The 26,065-nt window shown below is 37.2% G+C and overlaps 1 protein-coding gene across 2 annotated transcripts; it reads left to right on the top strand.

Annotated features, from left to right (window-relative positions):
- The first annotated feature begins 14,654 nt into the window (after window positions 1-14,654).
- Window positions 14,655-23,957, top strand: cdc27 (cell division cycle 27). 2 transcript variants are annotated; one of them, XM_039686906.2, is made up of 19 exons: window positions 14,655-14,820; window positions 15,942-16,017; window positions 16,314-16,461; window positions 17,719-17,844; window positions 19,493-19,590; window positions 19,710-19,882; window positions 20,014-20,225; window positions 20,424-20,535; window positions 20,882-20,997; window positions 21,077-21,176; window positions 21,274-21,478; window positions 21,600-21,772; window positions 21,892-22,044; window positions 22,135-22,343; window positions 22,465-22,582; window positions 22,768-22,896; window positions 22,976-23,050; window positions 23,157-23,322; window positions 23,397-23,957. In XM_039686906.2, exons 1-19 carry the CDS (start codon window positions 14,794-14,796, stop codon window positions 23,480-23,482), a joined length of 2,502 nt encoding a protein of 833 aa, XP_039542840.1. In that variant the 5' UTR covers window positions 14,655-14,793; the 3' UTR covers window positions 23,483-23,957. The 2 variants fall into 2 exon arrangements, with proteins under 2 accessions (XP_039542840.1, XP_039542839.1); XM_039686905.2 differs by having other exon boundaries at window positions 23,394-23,957.
- Window positions 23,958-26,065: the final 2,108 nt, after the last annotated feature.

Below are 26,065 nucleotides of genomic sequence, written 5' to 3'. Positions count from 1 at the left end.
AGCAAGATGTGCTGAACAGCTGAAAGCTCCAAAAATGTTGACGCAAGCCATATGTGCGTGCCCATTTCCAGAAATAAACTTGCTACCTGTTTTGGGGTGGCAACTCGGGTTTTTAACTATTAGTCCACCTCTCTCAGCTGTTACTTCATCACTGAAAGATGGCTAGATTAGCCCATTCAATTGAGCACTGAACAAGTCCTTTCGTTCAGGCTATAAAATAAGTAATTCCTTCAAAATTCCCTATGAATTAATAAAAAAAAAATCCCTTTGGGTTTAATTGACCTGTTTCCCTTACACAACGGAGAATGAACTTGTACGTTTTGTTGTAAGTTACAACCCCCTTATTCCTGCAGATATGTAGGCTATATTTAGTGCTTGGAAATCGATTTTCTCGAATAAAAGACAATTGTGATGGAATACCAATTCCTAGAACAGAAGCACCTTAAATTGAGAATGGACTATATGCATGCATAAGTTCCGCATTTGACGCAAGGATGCTCGTCAGTTTCCGGTTGGGGAGATTAAAGCGGAGGAAAACGGAAAAGCGGAGGGATTATGGCAAAGTCTTCAATATTTACTGTCCTCCCGTCTTTGAAACGAAACTTTCATACGTTTAATTGTAATTGCATATATAGTTATGTTTATTTAATATAATTTTAAAAAGAAGCAAAAACACAAGGAGGAGTGTCTGTTTTGTCTGTTTAACAATTGCTGATTACCTAATAGTCCACTGATCTGACAAATAAAGTGTATCATGAGATCACTAGAGAAAAGAAAAATCAGTACAATATGAGTACTCTGAAGTTGTACAATTTCTGAGAAGATATTCTTTTTTTGTGAATATGTAAATTTGTGAATTTACATATTCACATTTGAAATGTAGTGCACAGGTCGTATGATTACAGAAATATCACATCAATACATGCAAAGACACCGATCTAGGAAGCCAATCATCTTAGCCGTCCTGACTGTACTTTGTAGTCGGCCGACAATTTTAAAATCGTCCCGTGTGAACCAGGCTTTAAGTATTTTTCCCAGCAATGTCTCATTGAGAGTTTCAGAAGAGAAGATACCAGTCAGAAACTTTACTAGATCACTATAGAACTCAATTTACATGCTAGAGGGTGCATACATGCATACATTTATACAAAGTGAATAAGGTGAAATCTCTTGATTTTATCTCACTCAAAAATCATAAATGAATGCTAATATAAATTCATTAAAACAGCTTTAGAACAAAAATACAATAACACCCCACCGAATGACACAAACAGATATTGAAGTACACAATCCGATGCAGATGCTCTCAAATCTAGTGGAATGGGGTGCAAGTCCACTCACTGTGACTATACTCATGTTGCAATGAACTGAGGAAATTGGGTTAGAACCTTCCATTTTAAATATGTATTTGGTTCCCTTGTGAAATTAAAGTTCAGATATGGTATGATGTTGCCTCTGTGCCCCCAGGGATCAAATAAATAGGAAGAGTCATCACTGTCTCTCTGCTTTGACCTCTGGGATTGAATTCATCCAGTCTCTGCTAATAGTGTCCAATAATTTTGACCTGCTGTCTCCACGGCAATTCTGTCTCCAGAGTGAAAGGACGTGACCCCAATCCGATCATGTGGACATTGTGAATATGTATTTACATCCATTCATGGGGAAAATCCTCAAATACCTTTTAGAGCAAGAAGACTAAACTGTCATAAATGCATCCTCAGTCTCTTCGTCTTAAGTATTTCAAGCTTAAATCATGTATTAAATCATATATGCACCCTCAAGCAACTACAAATTCAAAGCCTCTACAAATTTTCAGCAATCTAAACCCACTAGAGCTATAAAACCTTCCAATCAATGTAATTATAATAAACATCAACCAGAGTATTTGACACAATATTTAAAAATGCCTGTGCGTGTGATTTCCCTGTGGACATTATATAAAATATAATGCATTATACAATATATATATATATGTGTGTGTGTGTGTGTGTAATTGGACATGGTTGGGGCACTACAAAAGTCCCATCAGCCCCAGCGCTATATAAGGAAGTAGTGAGGTTTGTTTGCTCTCTCGCTTTCTTTCCTTGATCGTGTGTTGTGGATGCAGCACAACTAAAACTTCAAAAGATGATTGAGCCCTTCAGATGAATAGAAGAGGATAAGCGGTCATGTTAAATACTGGCAGAGTATCATGGAGAGCTGAACAGTAAACACCTTTAAGGAGAGTTTTTGCTGGATTATTGCCTGACTGATTGTTGCCTGAGTGTCAGTCAAGATAACGGTTACTGTTTACTTTAGATTTCATTTTCTTTGGTTTATCTATTATTTTTCTGATGTTGGACCACGTATGGAAAAACCCTAGGCCATAAAAGACTGGTTTCATGGTGCTGACTTGTTTGTCCTACTGGAATTACCCACTGTTAATTAATTTGTTTTTTGTTGATTTTGTTTAACCAAACGATGGCTGCTGGGTTACCCTCACAGTATGGATGGTGGTGGTGAGGTGGCTGGGATCGTGTGGTGGTTTGGTCACTTTATTTGTATTTCCTCCTTTTTACCTTTAGGGTTGCAGTATGATTGCTGTGAGCATATATATATATATATATATATATATATATATCCTGGCAACGATGGCTGCTTATAATTTTATGTAATTTGTTTTTTCCTTTTCATTTATTCTTTTTTGTGGGTATTTGCATTTTTTAAGGTCTGTTATTTTCTTTAACTATGTTAAATTATTTGAATAAAAAATTATGCCTATTGATTGAAGCTGCACTACCACCTCGCGCCTGATTATTTTACCCCTTGTGTGTCATAATAACACAGTTACATATATGTATGTGTGTGTATATATATATATATATATATATATATGTGTGTGTGTGTGTGTGTGTGCGCACGTGTGATGTTATAGATTAGATAAATTGTATAAAATCTTTTGAGAAATCATTAACGAATGTTAATAAAAGTTCAATCATAATTTCAAATATAAATTATCTAAGTCTAAGAATCCTTCAAGTATCAAAAAAAGTGTTGAACTGAACTGCATGACTGTTCCCATGTTTATTATTTAACATATATAAAACAAAAACAAAAAAAGATTATTTCATAATGCTTAGCAAGGAGGGGAAAACAAAGAAGAGACGTTTACTCAAGAAAAAACGAGAGAAAACAAGATGGCTTGCATTCTATTTAAAGGGACATCTCGTGTCAATAGCACATTGCCTTAATGAACAACAAGGTGTCAAAACAGCTTAGATGCTTCTCGGTGTTTTTCTCTGGTTTTCTTGAGCAACCACCATGAGTTCAACAAAGCCAGCACCCTCTAACCAAGGAACAGACTGAAAATTGACCCTGGAGCTTCAATGTCATGCCAAGCAATTTCAGATAGAACATGGTGATAATGAGTAAACATCACATCAGTTTTAAATACATCATCATAAGGTCAAAGATGAACAAAGTGCCAGTGTTCTGGCTTGTTTAACCGAGTTAACCAAGATATTCATAGAAACAATGTTGGAAGAGAATTGATTGAATGGTGAAAAGTGACTGTTACACACCACGGCTGTGCTTCCCTAAAGCATTGTAAGCCTAAGTTGATCGTAGAGAACCATTGGAGGCAATTGTTCTGTGATCAACTTAAGCTCTCAGTACTTTTGGGAAATGTAGCCCAGAATGTGTAGTGATATGGTTAAATAATGCCCCCTGGTAGAATAAAGTTGCATTTCATCATGACTGTCTGGCTTGTTTATGCACGAAACATCGACAAATAGCCATCCTAACTATACATAGTGTCAGACATTTGCACAAGAATGGCATAGGAGGGCAGAGAGAACCCTTTTGCCATGAGTGGTACAAATAATTAATGCTATTTGAGGTGAAATTTCACGGAAAGCTGGATAATAAGAGAAAATGGATTGGTTTCAAGTGCCGCCTCTGCAAAAGTTCGACTTCTAGAATAACTACCTCCACATATCCAAAGACTGAAATTTACTTGCACCATTTCACATGTTCCAGGGAAAAACAGCTAGTGAAGAATTATACTCTCTAGAGGACTGACTGACTACAAACAGGCTGTTGACTGGGAATTCCAAAATCTCTATAGACTAATCCGACGAGCGTTCTGTGTAGGCTGCCATCTTGTGGCGACGCCATTACTGAGCTGTTACACCGGTATAGACATGCATAGACATGCACCGGTATGTAAACAAACCTTGGGGATAATGCACCCTCGATGACAGCTACAGCCAGAGATGACTTGTTGGGTTGATGATGTTAGACAGTGGCCTCCAGTCACAGATGATGGTACGATCTTACAGATTATTTAAGAAAATAGCTTGGCAAGCTAGCTAGGCTAACGTTTGCCAACGAGGAAACTGTAAAAAGATCTGTCCATTTGGCAACAATAAATATATAAATAAATGAAATCAAATAAACAAATTCATGTTTTTCATTTGTGTCCATTATTTATCTCATTTTCAAATTGCAACGTGCAAGGCAAGGGTAAGGTAACGTTACAGCTAGAAAGTAGCCTATACATAATATCTACCAATTAGTGTTTTTAAACCATGGAAAGAGGTCAATATAACAGCAGGAGAACAATTATGTCACATAACGTTACATTTAGCTCAGGAAACCCATTTAATGACCATAGCACGTTAATTGAATTGAAAAAATAGCAAGAGAGTTGATTTTGCTGATCACTATATCACATATTTATTATATTTTTTTTTACTTATGTCATTAAATAATTGTTATTATACGCGAATGTCCGAGTCTTGTACTCGCCCACAAACCGAACGGCACCAGACAGGGGCAGTCGACCCGGGGTATTCACAATGTTTTCTCTTCAAAATTGAAATTTTACTGCCACCATTGAAACAATTTATAATGGAAACTGTTTACCCACTCAACATTATACAAGGGGTAACGTTGTAACGTTAGTGACAGTCGTAAATCGTGGGCTGTTTATTCCAGAGGACGCAAGTTGCAACTAAAACAATAGGAGGCAATGGCGCAACGCTACCCAGCAACAGCTCAGTAATGGCGCCCGCTTACTTCCGGTAGTTTCGCCAGATTCGTCTATAGAGTGAAATCTTGAAAATTTACACATTGCACACCAAGGTATATAACCAGGTGTCAAGAACTTGTAAAGCAATCAGTTTGGTGGCCAGATCTCAGAGCACAGCTTCAGACAAAGGTGGAAAAATTAGATTTTTGTGCAAGCTTTCTGAAAACTTCAGACTTCAAACTTCATTTATTTATTTATTTATTTATTTATTTATTTATTTATTTATTTATTTATTTATTTGACAGGGACATTGCACAACAAATGAGTTACACAAGACAGAGATAGCTTTAAAGGGATAGTTCACTTGGAAATAAATTTTTGGTTTTAGCTTACCTCAAGGGCATCCAAGATGTAGGTGTCTTTGTTTCCGCAGTAGTTTCAATTTGGATATTTTTAGGTCGAACTCTTCGTGTCTATCAGTCCACCAAAAGCTAACACTAGGACAGCATCAGAGGACGCAAATATGCAGGATGCAATTAGTTGTCATCTGTCAGCACATCTGGGCAGTTTTGTTTTAGCAGCAGGGAATTTTAATCACAATTTACGTTCAGTCATGCCCAATTTTTACAAAATTGTAAACATCCAGCCCGTTCTCATCCTTCAACGTCATATAGAACGCTATATGCAAAAATGGCGCTATACTACGCACATGGCACCCTTTATCGTTAATATAAAACGCGAACCCAAGACGTTATAAATCCTTTAGCGTAAATATGATACGCACACCCTACCCCACACCTAAACTTAGCCCTCACAGCGCGTGTTATATTAACGATAACGGGTGCCATGCGTAGTATAGCGCCGTTTTGTCATATAGCGTTCTATATGACGTTAAAGGATGAGAATGCGTTGAAACATCCCCACACGCAAGAAGAATACACCCAATCAAGTGTATGCCAATATCTCAGATCCTCAGCTGCCCCTTTGTCGCACCTTTTTGATCATGTATCCTTGCTTCTAATACCTGCATACAAACCAGTGGTCTGCAGGCATAAATCAACATTAAAACACTTCTGACTGGAATATATTTGCAGAGAATCTAGTGGATCCATCTAGTGGAGTAGTCAGCAGTTCTCTCCAATATAAACTTCTGTGCTGCAAGTGTGGCAAACACAAACACAGTTAAAGTGTCTCCTAACCAGCACGGCTAAATAATGAAAACATGGGCTTCCCAGGTAATGGGACTCATTTTGTGTTTAAATCTGGAGACTCCCAGGCCTTCAAGGAAGCACAAGTAAGATTGAGGATGGGCCTCAGACAAACATCGGTAGGTACATATAGTATAGTATAGTATAGTATAGTATAGTATAGTATAGTATAGTATTTATTATTGTTAATTTAAAGGATTTTTTTGACAATGCCAATATAGATCATTCAATCAATCAACGTTCACAATAAGAGTCTCTTGGTTATTGAACCGCCAGTCCAAACAGCTGATTACTGACTTTGTCCTGTGGAACAGAGATGTTGAATTATACATGATGAAAGATGATGCTCAGTAAGATGCTCTTAAAGCATTCTGGTAATTGGAGAACTTTGGGTACATGGGTGCACAAATACTCTTTTGTGTGTGCTTACTCAGCTTTTAAAATACTTTAATGGTGTAACCGGGTCTCTGAAACCCAGGTCGGTGCTTCATTTAAAGGAACACTCCACCGTTTTTGAAATAGGGCTTATTCACAGTGTCCCCTATAAAAATAGTTTGGTAAAAGCATATTTTTCAGTGCATGCATCGTCTTAGTTTGGCAGTGCTGACGCTAGCTTAGCTTAGCATAATGAATGGAATCATATGTTGCCAAGTATGTTAAATTGGCAATATTGTAAGCACAACCATTTAAATAAGCTACATAAAAATGTAATTAAAAATTGTAATTTGTAAAAAATGTCATTTTTATTGCTGAAAATCCCTGCCCTCAAAGAAATCAGGACAGAAGTGGTTAAAAATGTGAACAAAAGAGACCAGGTGTAAACTGAAATGCATCTACTTGTGATCATATCATCTTAAACACAACTTAATGCCAGGAAACAGTGCCTGAGAAATAAATATATGATGTTTGAACTCAGCAATAAGTAGTACAATCATATTTCACAGGTGGACTCCACATGCACAAACAACAGGTTCTTCGTTGCAGCATTAAAATGTTAAACTGGATTAGACTGCCCCCTAGGTCTTTAATATTCATATTCAACAATTCACTTTTAAATCCCACACGGCAATTTCTTCTGGCCCAGTTCCAGTCCACACAACACCATTTCCCTTGGCCCACATACCACAAAGAATGTCGGCCCAGATCTGGATAAAAGACTGGGCCTTAACTGGCCTGGGTAGCCATTTAATAGCCCCTAACTGGCCCCTAATCTTTGAATTTACAAGTTATAACAGAATGTAAATTTCTGTGATGATTTTACCATTATCATGTGGTGTAAAATACACCACAAACACAATAAAATTATCAGAAAAGAATTCAATTCTTGTGCTGTAATCCAGAACTTCTGGAGAATCTGTACCAATACTAAAGCCTATTCAGGACCAGTGCAGGGCCAGTTATGGATCATTCATTGGCTGAGAATCGAACCAGTTAAAGCCCATTTGTGATCCTGGTCTTAAATCCAGATCTGGGCCACTATAGGGCCATCATTCTTTGTGGTATGTGGGCTGAGGTAAAAGGCGTTTTGTGGAACAGAGCTGGGCCGGATAAAATTTCCTATGTGGGAAAGTGCATTTATATGGCCTATGGACACAAGCCTGATTTGGGCCAGATAATCAATGGACCGATCTGGGCCACACTCCCCCCACCAACATTCGGGCCTCATGTGTTTTGCCGTGATCATGCAGCGCCATCATTGCCAAACATGGTCCAGCTCTGGCTGACAGGAGGCCAGCAGTGCCAGGACACATTCGGGCCAAGACTACTTGCCATGCAGTGGTGGAATGTAACAAATACTTTGTTTCTTTACTTTAATACATTTTTCACTGTTTTTCTGTACTTTACTTAAGTAGAATAAATAGTGCATACTTTTTACTTTGTTACATTTTCCACTACATTTTTACAACGTTCTGTTACATTTTCTGATCAGTTTTCCCCTTGCCAAAACATCATCATGACCGTCAGTTTGTCACACGTTTGTCTCACAAGTGAAGTTTGGTTGCCAAACTTAGCTAGCCTATATCAAACCTGGTCACACTAAATGCGTCTCTATTGCACACATTGTGTTTATTGGTTTATCGTGTAATTTATACGCGAAAATGAGTTTTTACGTGCATAGGATAGCTAGCTACACATGGGTACGTTTGGTTTGGATTAGTATGGCAAGCCAAGAGGTTCAGAATTATGCCATAAATTAATTGTGTTTATATTAGGAGTATTAGATTGAATGAGTTAGAATTAACTGTTTTATTAATCATTAGACTATACTCATTAGACTATTCTCTTAAATACATTAGACATTAAGAGAATAAATTGCTATGCAAGTACTTTTACTTTTAATACTTAAATCAGGTACTTTTTACTTACAGTAAGTAGGGTTGTCATTGTGGTATACTTCTACTTTTAAAGTAAATATGTGGTGCTGAGATTCAGTACTTCCTACACCACTGTTGCTATGTGGAATATGATAAGCTCATGAGCGATATTAAAATCCACTCATTATATTAACAGAATCTATTGCAGATACACGTCACAGGGCAGTATGGAGCAAACCAGACGGCTTGGGCCTCAATCGTAGAGGGCAGCTGAACTTGGAAGCCTGGCGTGGGAAGACATGGACCTGCTGGTTTTATTATGCTCACAGCATATGGATTTCTGATTAGCATCTCTTTCCCATGAATGGATGACAAGCCCAAAGAAAACCAAAGAGAGCAAAGTACAACCATATTTACAGAATTCACCACATAAAAGCATATTGTACATTCGGTGGGGTGTTTTGTGAAAGTAATTGAGGTCTGCAGTATCTCAATATGATTATATCTGATGTCAAATGTGTCTTTTCTTAGTGCTGGTTTTCTTCGTGAATTGATTTTATTTTGTTGATGTCTTGTAGCATAAACAAATGCCAGTGGGACCAAATTCAGGCCATTATTCTCTACATCTAAAAAGGAAAATGTCATCCGCAACATCTGATTTAAGAAAAAAAGGCTTCTCATGGGGAAGCGCAAGTCGATGGTAATGCAGCATCAAACATCTTTGAACAATAACAATGTTATGATTCTCTCAGTCCGTACAGGTCCAAACAGAATCTGCCGACTTTTTTATACACTAATTTTGGAGCTCTGCGGAATGGATTTAAACCTGGCAAAATGTGTTTAATGGAGCTGGACAGTAACGTGTGGTGAAATCTTGTCATGGGTAGGCTGTGACCTATCAATGTGGCAAATTCCAACGCATTCTCATCCTTTAACGTCATATAGAACGCTATATGACAAAACGGCGCTATACTACGCACATGGCACCCGTTATCGTTAATATAACACGCGCTGTGAGGGCTAAGTTTAGGTGTGGGGTAGGGTGTGCGTGTCATATTCACGCTAAAGGATTTATAACGTCTTGGGTTCGCGTGTTATATTAACGATAAAGGGTGCCATGTGCGTAGTATAGCGTATAACATGACGTTAAAGGATGAGAACGGGCTGCATATTCACAGGGGCGTAATTTGCAGGTGGGACATGTCCCCACCACTTTTTGCCAGGGTCGATATTGTTCTCACCACTTTTAGTTTTGTTAAATAAGAGGTGATCTAACGCTGAAATATGTTGTTTTATAAAACAAGTGATCACAGAAGTTCTCATTGCCGCTGCGATCGGTGGTGCGGTTACAGTGTATCTCGTGGCTCACGCAGTCTTCACATCCACGCGTGCTTAAATCAGTTTTGGAGACTCTCTTTGTTCGTTCCGGTGAAATCACAAAACAAAACTGCACACAAACGTGTCCCTGCTTGATATAATACAACCACTGATGAACATATTCGGTTTTGATGAGAGAAAAAAAAAAAAACTATTCAAGTGCAGATTAGAAATCAGAACCTCTGACATGCTTGGTAAAAGTTCTACCACTGGACCATTAAAGGACACACATCGATCACATGTGATTCATTCATACACACACATACGCACACATTCACACCTGTCCCACCCACTTTTTAAACAAAGTTATGCCACTGTATATTCATAGCAATCCAAGTTCATCTCAGGCATCATCACATCGCTACCTGCATACACTACAGAGCAAAATCGGAAGCGCAGATTTATTGAGAGCAAGTGGATCACATGATATTAAGCAATCTCAGTCTCTGCCTCAGTGTTGATAATTCAAGACAGCATGGGAACTGACTGCGCATGTGCAAATCTACGTAACCTACATTCTATGGACCAAAGAGGCACTACTGACCTCTGCTTCAATGGCCATGGCCTTGAATTTCCTTCATGAAACAATGTTTTTTAGGAGCAAACAATAGCAAAAGGAGTATTAGCCTACATGTGTATTCCTGGGTTTTTTTGTTTTTTTTTTTTACAAAAATTAATATTTGGAATAAAATAATTGCAATTAATTATGTGGTGAATTACTGTAATAAAGCTTGGAATTAATACATATAATGTCAACATTTCCTTTATTGAGGCACTGCCTTCCAATAAATAAATAAATAAAATTAAAAAAAATCACCGACGACCTTTGTTGACGATCACAAGCATTTTGCTGTCAATCAGTGTCCTGTTTTTTTTTTTTTGGGGGGGGGGGGGGGGGGGTTAGGAATCTTTTATCATAAACTACTTTCGACCACCATATCATTGCAAATTTGGTTAAGAAAATGTAATTGGTTCTAAGAGAAAGCAGATTCAAAGAATTGTCCTGATTAACGTATCCCAAACCGTAATGAAGATCAGTAACCCATTCTCCCTCTCTCCCAAAAGTCCATGAGCCCTTAAGGCAGCTATTCTCAAGAACCACGTTTCAGACATAAAGCTGAAATCACTTACATATGCCATTGCACTTTCAAAATCAATGACTCATCAGACTGAGCTAAGCATGGCTCTGCAGTGCCACCAAGTGAAATGTATAGTAACTTTTAAATGGATCCTGAAGAACTGCCAATGTACAAGACCAGAGGAAACAAAGTCTGGATCATCATATTACAGTTTTTTTTTATTCGCTTTGGTACTATTTTCACAAGTAAGGTGTACATTTTCAAAACTCTTAGTACAAAAATCCAAACTGATCACACTTGTAACGCAGCTAGTCATTCTTTCAAAACCTGATGTAATGCTTTCAGTCAGTTGCACATGTTTTCAGTCCACATAATAATTATTTCAAACACAAGATTATTGTAATATGTAATGAGAACATTTGGTTTAATCACTGAAACACAACAATATGATCTTCTTTCAGTTTAGTACTTTTAACAATCAGTTCATCCAACAGCAAACAATGCAAGATACATGTTTCAAATCGGCCTTAGAAGTGCTGAAATGAATATGCTACAGTACTATAAAAGACAGATTACACAGTTGTACTGTAACATTAGGCAATACACTTACAGTACCCAACATTTACATAATCTATAATTTCCAAATATCCATCATATATGTAGGGCTAATCAAATGAAGGATCAATGAAGACATCCTTTACAATCATTTAGGCAAATTATAGTTTTTATTTTTCAGATATAATTGTAACATAGGTATACTTTCTATAATGAAATGTAACTAAAGAAGAACAAAACACAACATTTAGTGCACACATTACAGTACATAGTGGCCAATTGTGGTCAGACTGGTCACCACTATGTGAAAAAAATTAGCTATAACGAGTATTCATCATGTGTGGTTACTGGTTACATGTAATTTAAATATTCATACAAACACACATTTTATTTCTGTAGTTCTCAAAATCCATACTGTATATTGCTGAAATGAAAATCTATAGGTTTACCAAATGATTAATGTGAAAAATAATGTTTTATTACAGTATTTTATGATTACATATATTACAGTAGCTGTTTACAAGCTAGTTGTGTAAACAAGAAAACATATACATGGATAGATAGATAGATAGACAGACAGACAGACAGACAGACAGACAGACAGACAGACAGACAGAAAGATAGATAGATAGATAGATAGATAGATAGATAGATAGATAGATAGATAGATAGATAGATAGATAGATAGATAGATAGATAGATAGATAGATAGATAGATAGATAGATAGATAGATAGATAGATAGATAGATAGATAGATAGATAGATAGATAGATAGATAGATAGATAGATAGATAGATATCCGTATTTGAAACTAGTTACTTTTTATGCTATAGGTTAATTTTGTAAGATTTTTTTTACATATAGTTCTCAGAGTTTTTGTTTGAGAATTATGTCACAAATGTGTTAAAAACCCCTATACAATAATTGGAAATGCATGCAGTAAACTAAAATATGCTTTGAAGGCCAACTTCATCAGACATGGCATAGAAGTGGTTCTGCCTCGTGTTCACAGTGTGAATTACAGGCTACAAATAGGCTGTTGTGCTATCTAAATGTTGTAAATGCAGCACCCTGCTGCATGTACCACAGCTAAATTACTTATCGACCTAGTGTCACATCATCCCAGCTGAGCATGTCACATCATCAGTGCTGGTGTGTGCCCCAAGTTCTTTATCCTCCTCATTCCTCAATCGCATGCTGGAGTTCATCCCAACTCCCAATCAATTAAGGTTGTCACTTTATCTGGGGATGGTAAATTTAGAGCACAGAAGATGAAATGAGCTTTCATTAAGCTTTTAGTCCCTAGAGGATATGTCAGATCTCAAAAAAATAAATAAAATAAATACACAGAAGATTTGCCAATATACAGTGACCTCATAAAATATAAGTAGTCTACACTTAAATGTCATTATTACAATGTCAATATATTGTACACTGCAATGTGTATGCTGCATAACAAACCACGTGTCATGCATTTGACTAATTCCTACTTGTTTTACTACGTATTTCTTCGGTTTTATAAATCAATGTGGAGTTTAAATCTAAATGGAAGGGGTTTTTTTTTTTTGTGCCACATCATCATGTGGTGTCAGGCAAACAAATAAAATAAATAAATAAATAAAACACTGCACAGACACAAAATTTACAAAATGCCTGTATTTGTCATGTTGTCTTTAGGCTTAAACCAATGTTTTTGGCTAGAGTGATACTGAATATAGCTTTATAAACACACAAGAGGTAACAGTACGAATGCAGACGGGGAGATTATGAATAACACTAGTGCCATCTAATGGAGATCTGCATCCACTGTATGGGCAAGTTCACTCCGACAATTTAGGCTATATAAACTATTCAGTGTTTTTAAGCACACATTGTTTATTTTAGGTTTCAGATATTTAAACGAAGTACTATTCTTTATGAAAAAAAAATTTATAGTTTGTTTGATATAAATCCCATCCATACACTGATGGAATCTGCAATAATAATCCTTCAAATTAGCTATAATTCGAGCGTTTTATTCATATCAGATACACACTGTGTAGGAAACTACAGTAGCATATATTTAGTGTTACAGTGTAGCCTATAGGCTACTCCTCTTCTTCACCTGCCACTTAGGCTACTTTGATTTTTGGAAGAAATTGTATTTACGTGATGCAATTGTGACAGATAGCCTACGATACAATGAATTGAGGTGCAAAAATTGCGTGCGTTATAGATAAACGTCATCATTCAAAGTATTTAAACGACAAAGTAGGCTACACTTATACACATATTTGACAAACGGAATATAGGCTAGTTCGATATAGGCTCAATTAACAAATGTGAGGATATTTTGTTAAAATAAAATAAATACAATAAAATAAAGTCTAAGGTGCATGGAATTAAACCGTTCTAAAATAAAATTTAATAAAAACTCACGCTGGGTCAGCTAGAGCCACTAGAATAAATTTGTCCCCCACCGTGTGTCCTGCATGGCGCTAGCTCTGCCACTGGGGGTCCTCGGACCCCAGTTTGAAAACCACTGATCTGCTGATCTGTCAAACTTTCTACTGCCATGATCAGCTTTAGACTTTTGGTTTATAACCATTTTAGTTTATAACGTTTATTTTTTTTTTTAAGATTTTTTTTTTCTTTTTGCATAGTTAGGCCTAATTACCACCAGATGTCAATTTCCAAGGTCATGAAATGTTTTCACTAGCCTGCACCAACAATTCACCACAAATCCAATTTGTACTTTTTTCCCACATGAACTTCAGACAAAGCCACATAAAAAGTCACCAAATTGAGTTTTGATCTCCATCATTTTTACTAACTCACAACAATCTATAATTAATTAGTAAAAGCTATAGTGCAATTTATTTTTCAGGCTGATCCAGGCAAGCTAAGCACTCAACGGTAAACAAAAAGAAGATGTCATATACACGGTATATCATTTTATTTTGTATGTTTTTTTTTATTATATCATTTATTTTTTAATTTGTCACTGTGCCTGCTTCTTCCGAAGATTCCGAAAATTGGAGAAATCTTCATCGGCTATTTCCGACGGAATTCGCCCCTTATCGTAAAGTGTGTGTATTTGAATCGGTTATGTTCGGGCATTTCCGGATTCACGATAACGGTTGGAATGTTCAAATCTTCGATGCTAGTTTTGCTACTTCTGGCCTGGAGTGGATATTGAGCTAAGAAAGCAACTGAAGAAGCAGCAAAGAAACGAAGAAAAGGAGGTGAAGAGGAGCCTGGCTACGGAATGACGGTGTTGCAGGAACCTGTCCAGGTATTTGAATTAAATCTTAAAGCGCTCCGTTGCACTCCCAGTTGCGGAAGAAGACTTTTATCCAGCCCGAGAGACCGGATGATTTAGCGCTGCTACACCGCGGCCTCAGTTAGCGGCTAATGCTAAGGGCCTCTGTTCTCTACATCACACAAAATCTGCACTTTAACGTGAAATGTATTGCTTTTATTTGTATTTACAATTGCCGTTTCTTATAAATGCAGTGCTTGTCAACTCGGGGCAGGTTTTTCGTTAGTTAGTAGTTTGCAGGCAAGCTAATGTGTTGTGTTGCAGGTTAGCTAGCTGCCTGATTTATTGTTTTTTATTTTTTATTATTGGGGGTAACGTTAGTATTGTATCATTTTGACGCTTGTGTGAAAATGTCTGCTGGGGTATGTATAATTGTAAGTTGTAGATTTGCATGTTTACAGAGATTGCTGAAGAAAATATAAGAAAAGTAACATTAACCAGTGCATTTGAAGTGATTTGATGATTAGCAATTCTGGAGTTGGTTAGTTGTTTATTATATGAGCTCGATAGAAAAACTTAACAAGTGATTGCCTTTTAAATGTCTATTTTCATATTTATAAGTTATACTGTTTAATAGGCCAACCTAAACGTTAAAGGCTGTGGGTTTAATAAGTCTTCGTCAGATATTAGTTAGCCAACGGTTCATCGAGTACAGCTCTTAAACCTGTGTAAGTTATGGCTGTCAGACATCAATTCAAATGCATATACAATGTGTTCACATTGGCGGTCTCAAATCAGAATGAGCTGTCTACCTACTACCTTGTCAGTATTTTGAATGCATCACATCTGTCAGTCAATAACAGCTGGCTTCCCTCCTTCTCTTCCAACTCGTTCACCATATCCTAAAAATGTAATTAAGACATGACTTAATGGCAGTAATAACTTCATATACATTTGAAAATGCCTTCAATTAGTCTTATTGTTTGTGTAGGAGTTAATTTCATCTGTAGTTTTGATGATCAGTTGTATACCTGCTGCCAGGTGTTAAAATCATTAACCATCAAGTGCTATTGTTGATCATTTTTGTAATGCATCTTTATTATTGCTAACTGTAAAAGGGATGAAGGTAACAGCAGCTCTGTTTTGATCCATAGGCTGCTGTATGGCATGCTCTGAACCACTACGCCTACCGAGATGCTGTATTCCTGGCAGAGAGGCTCTATGCTGAGGGTAATTGCACAAATCGTGCTCCGTACAGACAGACAACATCCTCCATTTCCCCTCATCTTTCAGAGCTGAGCCGAGGCATTGCATTAAAACAACTTTGTGTGACTCAAAATGGAAGCTGACATTTTTATTCATTTTACCCGGCCCACCAACATTAACTGTTTAAAATAGCTTATACTGATTGTGTTATTTTTCATGTCCATCTTATTAAATCTAGACTGATTATATAATTTAGGACAAATCCTGTTCCCTTCTGCCATTTGTGTTCTTCTGAATATTCTTTTCTTTTTGCCTGTCAGTCCATTCAGAAGAGGCACTTTTCCTGCTGGCCACATGCTACTACCGTTCAGGGAAAGCGTACAAGGCCTACCACCTCCTGAAAGGACACAGCTGCACCACGCCACAATGCAAATATCTTCTTGCCAAGTGCTGTGTGGAACTGAGCAAGTATGGATTATTCCCCAGCTAATCATAACTCATGACTCATGATCATCATATCCCAGTGCCTATTTCTAATATCTCTGATATTAAATGAGATAATAGGCAGGAAGCGGATCTCTGCATTTATACTGCCTTTTGTTATGTTTACTTTCACTTAAAAGGTTAGTTCACCCAAAAATGAAAATTGTCATTAATTACTCACCATCATGTCGTTCCAAACCAATGTCCAAAAGACATTTGTTCATCTTTGAAACAAATTAAGATATTTTAATGAAATATGAGACCTTTCAGTACCTCAATTAAAAGTCTACGCAACTACTACTTTCAAGCCCCAGAAAGGTTGTATAATATTAATCTCCATGTGCGTTGAAGATTAATATTTTGTAAATAAAGTGGTGAAAAAACAAAGCACTCATGTTGCTTCATAAAAATGATGTTAAAAATCTGAAGAGTCATATAAAGTACGTTGTGATTTTCTTTACTACCTTTCTGGGGCTTGAAAGCGGTAGTTGTGTAGGCTGTCAGTGGATGGACAGAAAGCTCCCAAATTTAAATTGATCTTCATTTGTGTTGAGAAGATGATGAAATTGTTACAGTTTTGGAATGACGTGACGGTAAAAAAATGACAGAATTTTCAAATTCTTGGGTGAACTAACCCTTCAAGCCCTATTTTAACAATGTAAGCGCATGGTCTAAAATATCTGAATCCACTTTTGCGAGTTTATCAACGGGAAAAATGGTCGGCGTGCCCACCGCATTGTCTAAAAGGGTTGAGCCTATTCTCTTAATGAGTAATGGATGTGTTTTCTGCGCAACATGCCAAAAAACAATGCACCTGAACACATCTTGTTTTCAGACCAGCACACCCGTGGGCGCACAAATGGGTGCAAATGCATTTGCTATTTAAACAATGTGGCGCAGGAAGTGAAAATTATAACTGTGTCAGGCTGAAACTAGCAAAAAACACTTGTCGCGCTTGATGCTGCATTGCGCTGGGTGTTGAACATTTATACAATTGTACCTAACGTTTTGAGTAAAACGTGCATTGGTTTTGGAAGTCTTGAATCCTAAGAGTTTCAAGTACTACCAATTACTGTAGAATGGCTGGTATCTTTACTTTAGTATGAAGGAGAAATACTTTTGACATCTCTACCTGAGGGCCATTTAATTATAGGATGTTAATCATAAGAAAACTATAGATCTCATTAATGATGACTATTGTTTTGAATTGCTAGTTTTGAGTTACTTTTATTTTTCTGTCAGGTTGGCAGAGGGAGAACAGATCCTGACCGGAGGAGTCTTGAACAAACAGAAGAGCCAAGACGACATCATTAGTGAGTTTGGAGACTCAGCCTGCTTCACTCTGGCGCTGCTAGGGCAAATCTACTGGTATGTTGAGATTGTTTGTTTACTTACCTTGACCTAATGAAATCAGTGAACCTTAATGAAAAAAAAAGAGATCTCGTTTCTGCAGTTGTTCCTGGGAAAGAGACACTAGTGAGAGTCTTTGTTGTTTAACTTGTGGATACAGGAGGCTGGAACCAAAGCTCTTTATCTGTAATGGATTTAGAGATAAATAGGACTGTTTTGAGTTTTTTGTTTTGTTTTGCACTCCTGGAGATTTAGGGCTGCATTAATCTAAACTAAATTAAAAGTCTGCGATTATTTAATTTTTTCCCCCTCGATTTTCATTTAAATAAGTTTGTTTGTAAAGAGTGGCTCTGTGATCAGTAGTAAATGCTGCTCCATCTCTAAAAGCAATGCAAGTTTGAGTCACTTATAACGTGCATTCATGCATTTGAAAAGCAACTTGCATCAAACATCTTCTCAAACTTGTAAACCTGTTGTCCAACAAAAGACAACATTTAATAGCATGTTTTTACTCGCTTCAAATCATCAGTCAAGTGTTGGAAATTTCATTTTGTGATCTAATGTGGCTTCTTATCACAGAATTAGGGAGACAATATATCATTTTATAATATTCTATACAGTGATAAAGGCTATGTTGATTTGTATTGCATTATAAATATACTTTATTATTATAAAAATACCAGAGAAGGCTTGAAGAATAGAAGAAAGCATTTCTATCTTCTTTTTATTCAGTGATTTCTTGGAACGTCATTGTATTACTTCTGCGAGGCATATTTGGAGTTTCTGCACGAGGGTGCCCTTTGGTGTCCAGTAAACAAATGCCTAGTAATGCTCACTCCATCCTATTTTGGGTAAAAAAAAATAAAATAAAAAAGGAAAATTTATACTTCTCTAAATAAATTTATATGATAATATACGTTTTTAGAGAAGAGAAGCGTAGAGAAGTTTTTTTTCCCACAGTGGATTTATAAAAGGGTCATATTTCATATTAAAAAAAAACAAACATGTGGACTCGTTTTTGATTTTGCATATCTCCTGACAAAAATAATAAATGATTGTCACAGAGTTTTTAAATTATAATATTTTATAATAAATCCTTAGACCTTTCTAATGATTTATAGTCATAGGCTGCCTGCATTTTTTTTTTCTTAAAAATGTTTTTTTGTAAAATAACAATATTATATTATGTTTATTCTTAAATACTCTATTTTTAATTTTTTTATTATTATTTAAATGTATTGCAAAAGTAATATTCCAATTGCATTTGCAATGTTTATTTAGCAGTAATAATAATCATTAATAAATAAATATATATATATATATATATATATGTGTGTATATAATCCTTTATAGCCATTTAGAGATTGCTTGGAGAGTTTTTAATTTCTTTAGGTAAGGTGGCAGGTTGTTTAGTAGATTAAGCTTCTCTGTTTTCTCACTTGAGAGATTCTTCTTATGTATTACATGAGATATATAGCCTCACAGCTTTTGCACTCTTTGTTAATGTGCAATAATGCACACAGCTAAATCTGTAATGTTTTGATTTTGTATGAATTTTGTATCAGAAAACTAAAAATGGTATTTTATGAATTGAAACATTGCAGTTTATGATTTGAAACATTTTCAGTGGCTAATACAACTAATACACCTTTCTTTGTCCCTGCAGCAAAACAGATCGAATAGCAAAAGGAGCTGAATGTTACCAAAAGAGCATGAGCGAGAACCCTTTCTTATGGTCTCCATTTGAGTCTCTATGTCAGATTGGTGAGTGTCTTTTCCATTAATTAGGGTCATTATCCAACCTTATCCAAGCAACACAGTTACAGGACTCCATGAGGAGATGTTAGATAATGTGATTTTAAACTGTGCCCTCTCTGCTACAGGGGAACGACCTGATCCAGAGCAGATCTTCAGATTGACCTCCTTGCAGAATTTCAGTGGAGGCAGTGGAGGAGGCATCCCCCCTCCACCCATCAGCCCTGCACACACACCTAGTAACAACATGGGGCACAGACAAGTCGACACTGTCCTAATGGAGACCCCACAGGATACTTTGGTATGTCCTTCCTCTGGTTTTCCATGCATTATATGTTTTATAAAGACAGATTTGTTTATGCATTAAGAAGATGTGAACTATGATTATCCTCTTCATCATATCTTGGCATTGTCTTTCTTCCCTCTTTAAAGGAGCTAAACCGGCTCAATCTAGAATCTTCTAATTCAAAGTACTCCCTGAATACGGACTCCTCTGTGTCCTACATCGACTCCTCCGTCATCTCGCCAGACTCTGTTTCACTGGGCACCGGTGGCTCACTGTTATCCAAACAGGTGCAAAACAAACCCAAGAGCGGCCGCTGTTTGCTAGGGGGCACAGCCACACTCAGCCCCCTAACACCAAGGTAATGACAACTTTGAGAGACCCAAATTAACCATTAGGGCTGTTATGCCTCACACTTAAACATGCATAAGACTTTTTTATGTAGTTCCAAGTACTTTTTTTTTTTTCATTGGTTCTTATGAATGTGATAAATTGGCAGAACTTTGGTTATTTTATGATTTCATTCTAGTAATTGTTCTTTCTGTTTAAAACTGTGAAGCTTTGGAATTTTGCCTCTGGAGCCGAGCCCGGGAGACCCAACGTACCTGCAGAATTATGGTCACAGTGGAACTGGGATGGAACCACCACCTCCACCTGGCCCTCCAAAGAAGGTAATCTTCTTTGCTTATAGCAGCTTGCTATATTCCCATGGGACTTTTTAAAGGGGTTTTGTTTTACAATGTTTTTATATATATATATATATATATATATATACCATTATCCAAGGGTTATTGCACTGGACGAGAATCCATTTAGTTCATGTACATTACTATTTTGCACCCTATTTTTTTTTTTTTTTTAATGAATGAATGAATGACATATTATGTCATTATTTCAATAGAGTGTGATAAATCCTTTCTGTGTCTCATTTATAATACAGACTATCAAAATAAACTCTTTAAAGCATTATTTATGGAAGACTTTGTAAAAAATAAATGATCCCCTCCCCCATTTCAGGCCGTCAGTAGAATCAGCCAAGTGGGGACGAAGTCAGTGTTTGCACAGAGTGGCAACAGCAGAGAGGTCATTCCAAACCCTTTCAACCAAACTCAGACCACTGCCCCACAGACCAGGTACAGGTCACTACACATTTAAACAGGCAACTAATAGCTATGATAATGGCTACTGATGAAATCTCTTTCTGGTTTGTAGTACTACACCGCAAGTGCTGAGCCCAACCATTGCTGCTCCCCCAAATGTGCAGCCACGGCGGAGCTCAAGACTCTTCACCAGTGCCAGCTCCACTGCCAAGGTACTGTCTTTTACGAATGCAAGTTTATGCATATACATTTGCAACAAAAAAAGAGAGAAGGTTTTATTAACACACTGTTAATGGTGGAATTGAACAGGAGAACAGTAAGAAGCTGAAAATGAAGTTCCCCACCAAGATTCCTAACCGAAAGACCAAAACGAAAACGGGTAAGGGAGGAATCACCCCATCTAACCTGAATGAGAGCATTGAGATCCTCAAGCTGGATTCTTCCTTATCGGAGGGCAAAGGCAACATCGGCTCACCACAGTTCCAAGCTTTTAATCTACAAAAGGCTGCTGCAGGTATCTGAGAATGCTCGTCTTTTTAAGATGTATTTGAAGAACTCTAAACAAATCTATCTATTTTTATTACTATTGCAAATAATTTAGCCGATTCTTAATTTTTTCCCTTTGTTTTATTCAGATGGGCTGATGACGCTGATGCGGGATATTGGGAGGGGCTATCTAGCTCTCTGCTCTTATAACTGCAGAGAGGCCATTAACATCTTAAGTCAGCTGCCATCACACCACTATAACACAGGGTGGGTGCTGGGTCAGGTCGGGCGAGCCCACTTTGAACTGGCTGAATACATGCAGGTGAGTCAGGGCTGCTGAAATTAGGCATTCAAGAAATTATCAGTGGTAAAAATTATTTATTTCTAGTTATTCTTGCAGAAAAGGTAATCAAGACTGAATTTTTCGGTCTGTTTAACCAGGCGGAGAGGATTTTCTCAGAAGTCCGTCGTATCGAGAGCTATCGAGTGGAAGGTATGGAGATTTATTCCACAACACTCTGGCATTTACAGAAGGATGTGGCGCTTTCTGCCCTCTCTAAAGATCTCACTGACATGGACAAAAACTCACCAGAGGTAAGTTTCTCATTGCAAAATAGCAATAGCAATAGGTTTTGTTAGCAATGCTTTAAGTCATGGTTTACTTTCTCTTCTCTCCGTGTTCAGCCCTGGTGTGTAGCCGGTAACTGTTTCAGCTTACAGCGGGAGCATGACATTGCCATTAAGTTCTTCACACGGGCCATCCAGGTGGACCCCAGTTTTGCATACGCATACACACTATTAGGGCATGAACTAGTTCTCACAGAGGAGCTGGAGAAAGCCTTGGGCTGCTTCCGCAATGCTATACGCCTCAATAAACGTCACTACAATGCCTGGTATGATTCAGACTTTTCTCTTTGGCTTTGGAAACAAGAGACTACTTTTGTTGAAACCTGAAGTGCATAAAAGGAAATGGTTGAATCTCACCAATTAATTTTATGTTGTCTGCTACTTCAGGTATGGCTTGGGAATGATATACTACAAGCAGGAGAAGTTTAACCTAGCTGAGATTCATTTCAAGAAGGCTTTGAGCATCAATCCTCAGAGCTCTGTACTGCTCTGTCATATTGGAGTGGTGAGTAAATCTAATGCAGGGAAAATAGTGTCAGTCTAAAGTGATTCAGCCTGAATTTGTGGGCCACATGCTCTTATTTCTTAGGTACACGACAGTGCAATATTGTTATTTGGAATTTCAGACTAGATCTATGTAATTGTTGCATTGCTACATCTTTATATGCATTCTCGTTTGCTCCAAATCAGGTTCAACATGCTTTGAAAAAATCAGACCATGCACTGGAGACCCTGAACAGAGCCATTAGCATCGACCCCAAGAACCCGCTATGCAAATTTCATAGGGCCTCTATTCTCTTTGCCAATGAAAAGTACAAGGTACTTCTCAACTTCTTACATCAGTCGGCCAAGATGATATACATTTTTAAATGTTACGTAATTAATTTATTCTTCACAGGCGGCTCTGCAGGAGCTTGAAGAGCTAAAGCAAATAGTGCCCAAAGAGTCCCTTGTTTACTTCTTAATAGGAAAGGTACACCTAAAGCTCAGCTGCTTATTTGCGTATATTTTACATCAGCTACATGCTGATATTATCATTTTAAAAATGTCCACTAAACAAATGTACATCATCTTTATAGGTCTATAAGAAGCTTGGCCAGACTCATCTGGCACTAATGAACTTCTCTTGGGCCATGGACTTAGACCCCAAAGGGGCCAATAATCAGATCAAAGAGGCCATAGATAAGCGATACCTCCCAGATGACGATGAACCTGTCACTCCTGATGACTATCCCTATTACTCAAGTAAGTGTCCTACCCAGTGAGCCATTTAAGTGGTGCTGTGTGCTCTATCTAATGTTGTTGCTTGGTCTCAGCAGCGGAGGTGGAGGAGTCACAGGAGAGCAGTATGACGGACGCTGATGACACACAGCTCCACACCGCGGAGAGCGATGAGGTTCTGTAGCCCCTGGACACCACTCTGGACTATGAAAAAAAAAAAAATGCCAATTTGGGGGCTACTCGAAGACTCCAGCTCTGAAAAAGGAGGAAGAAGAAATAAAGGAAAACAAACTGCTGCTAATAACAGTACCTCCTCATTTCTGTCATTTTTATTTTCATCATTCGTTCTTGCCTTTTTCCACCCCCTCGTCATCATGCCTTAGAGGTCTCTCATCAGTCTGATCTTCTGGTCCTGTCTCATCCCTCATCGTCACTGGCATCATCACCTTTATCGCAGACATGATCACTTGAAGAATTCAAGTTATGTCTGAGCTCAAATTGCCCTTATTTGCCAATGACTCCACTGTCTTCTCAACAAGTTAATTGTCAATTTGAGACTCAAAAAAGAGCCACAGACATTCATCGATGTTCTTGTCTTAATGCGTAGGCCTTTTATGTTATTTTATCGGCATTTACTCTGAATAAAAACCTGTGTAAGAGTTGGTAGTCCTTTGATTCCTCTCCCCTCCCTTTTTCTTCATGGATTGTAATTGCTGGGAGAAAAAAAAAAACACTTTCTGCCCACATCCAAATAAAAAAAGTGTTTGGCTTAAGAGTTTCAATGCAAACTGCATATCTTCTATCAGATTGCCATCTGTTGAGAAGAAAAATCTTTTTGAAAGTTAACCATAGAAAGTACTAGTTATGGACGATGCTTTTTTTTCTAACCAGATTTGAAAACTTGCGAGTGATACTCGGAAAGCACTTCTTATGTTTTAATTTATTTGTATTTATTTATTTGTTTAGAACAATTTGCCACTCTCACACTCATCTGTTTTACTCCAACAGTTATGCATCCATATGCAACATCTGCATCCATATATTTACCTAGCTGCAAGACATGAAGAATTGTTGATTAAACGAACAGTGTATGGGTGTGGTGGTTTCCTTGGCACACATTAGACTTATTGTGTATTTAGGAACCCATACCACAATGTCCAAATTTACAACACTATTGTATGGCACAGTGACCAGTGGTCAGACTTGAGACAATTTTCTGAAATGTTGGTGCTGTTGAGGATAATACTGATGAACATAGAAAATGTGCACAAAGTATCTTTCATGGATTTTATTTTACCAGATCATGTTTATTATTATAAAATGTTTTTGATCTCTGCTAAATGCTTCTTATTGTACATTTTAAGGAATTAAAAGGTAATAGAATAAACAACTTTGACTGAAAGTCCTGATGTGTTCATTGAAGAAAAATATCTGTACACTAATCTAAACTTGGCTTATTATTAAACACTGTTCAAAGGTGCGTAGGCTCGTAAAGTTACCATTGGTTGTCATCAAAATGTCATGATTCCACTCGAATGCCTACAGTTACTTATACTGCTGTAAAAAAACAACTATTGAAATGTGATGTTGCTTCACTAGACAATATAAGAAGGTTTCGGCATTTTTACAAATGTCTAACCAAAATGTTTTCCATAGATTTATGTTATGCGATCACGTTTATAAAATAGCTTGCGACAGTTGCGAGAATGACAACAATACAACAGACAGAGATACTGCGATATTAAGCTATATAAAAGGCCTGAGGTATGTTCAAACGTGACGGTGTGTTGGGTACTTGTATATTTAGAACAAAATAAATTCAGACAAATAAACAAAAATCAACTCTTTTGCAAAGTTACATGTTTTTTACTTTCACTCGTAAGCCCATCTCTCTTACTAAAAACATATAAACCAGCCAATCAGCGGACGGCTTTCCACCCACTGACCAATCATAGGTTGAAATGAGGCGGTACTTCCGGCTCAAGTCTGGTTGATCTGTGCAGGTAAGTGAACGTGAATTCTGTACTCTGTCATGTAAAATATACTTATTTTGCTGTTTTAGTATGGGGAAAAAATACTGTTTTCAACGTAAAATGTTGTATAAGGTCTAAGCGAAAACGCTGTTTCATTTTACATCTCGTTCAGTTTGCGGTAGACATAATGACAAAGTAATTTCATCCCGGAGATTGCAGTCAACAGGCCAAAAATTGTTTGGGTTCAAAAAAATCTAGTAGTCCATCAGAATTAACCTCCAAATGAAATAAAACCAATCATACAATTGTATTTTTCCTATAGTTGCAAGTGAGGATGTCAGCTAAAATTGTACCCTTTGAATTCGTCTTCAAGATGTGAGTGGTGATGAAAGAAAGGCTGTAATACAGCAGAGACTGTCAGCTGATGATGTTAGCATGCTAAACCTACTGTGAACGGGCACGAGTAAACGAAATTAATACTGAACTTTGTTTTTAAAAAAAAAGCTTATCTAGTTTAATTGTCGTAAATTCATATTTGTATTATAGTCTACACGTTTTATTTATTATATTGGTATTGGTTGTATGTAGTTGTTTCAGTGAGCTGCCTAATAAGTCAGCATATTGAACGCACGAATCATGGCAGTTTACGTGCTTTTGAAACGCATCCTGAAACTCCCATCATTTGGCTTCAGATTTTTTTTAAATCTTATTTTGTTTACATTTCACTGATCTGACTGAACTAACTTTATGAAATAAGTTCTCTCCTGTTATTGTCTGCCAAAGATCTGACTGTA

Source organism: Pimephales promelas, chromosome 3 (assembly GCF_988280905.1).
Source record: "Pimephales promelas chromosome 3, fPimPro1.hap1.1, whole genome shotgun sequence".
In the NCBI taxonomy this organism is placed as follows: Eukaryota; Metazoa; Chordata; class Actinopteri; order Cypriniformes; family Leuciscidae; genus Pimephales; species Pimephales promelas.
Note: the sequence above shows the minus strand (reverse complement) of the source record. Positions and strands in the feature narration are given on the sequence as shown.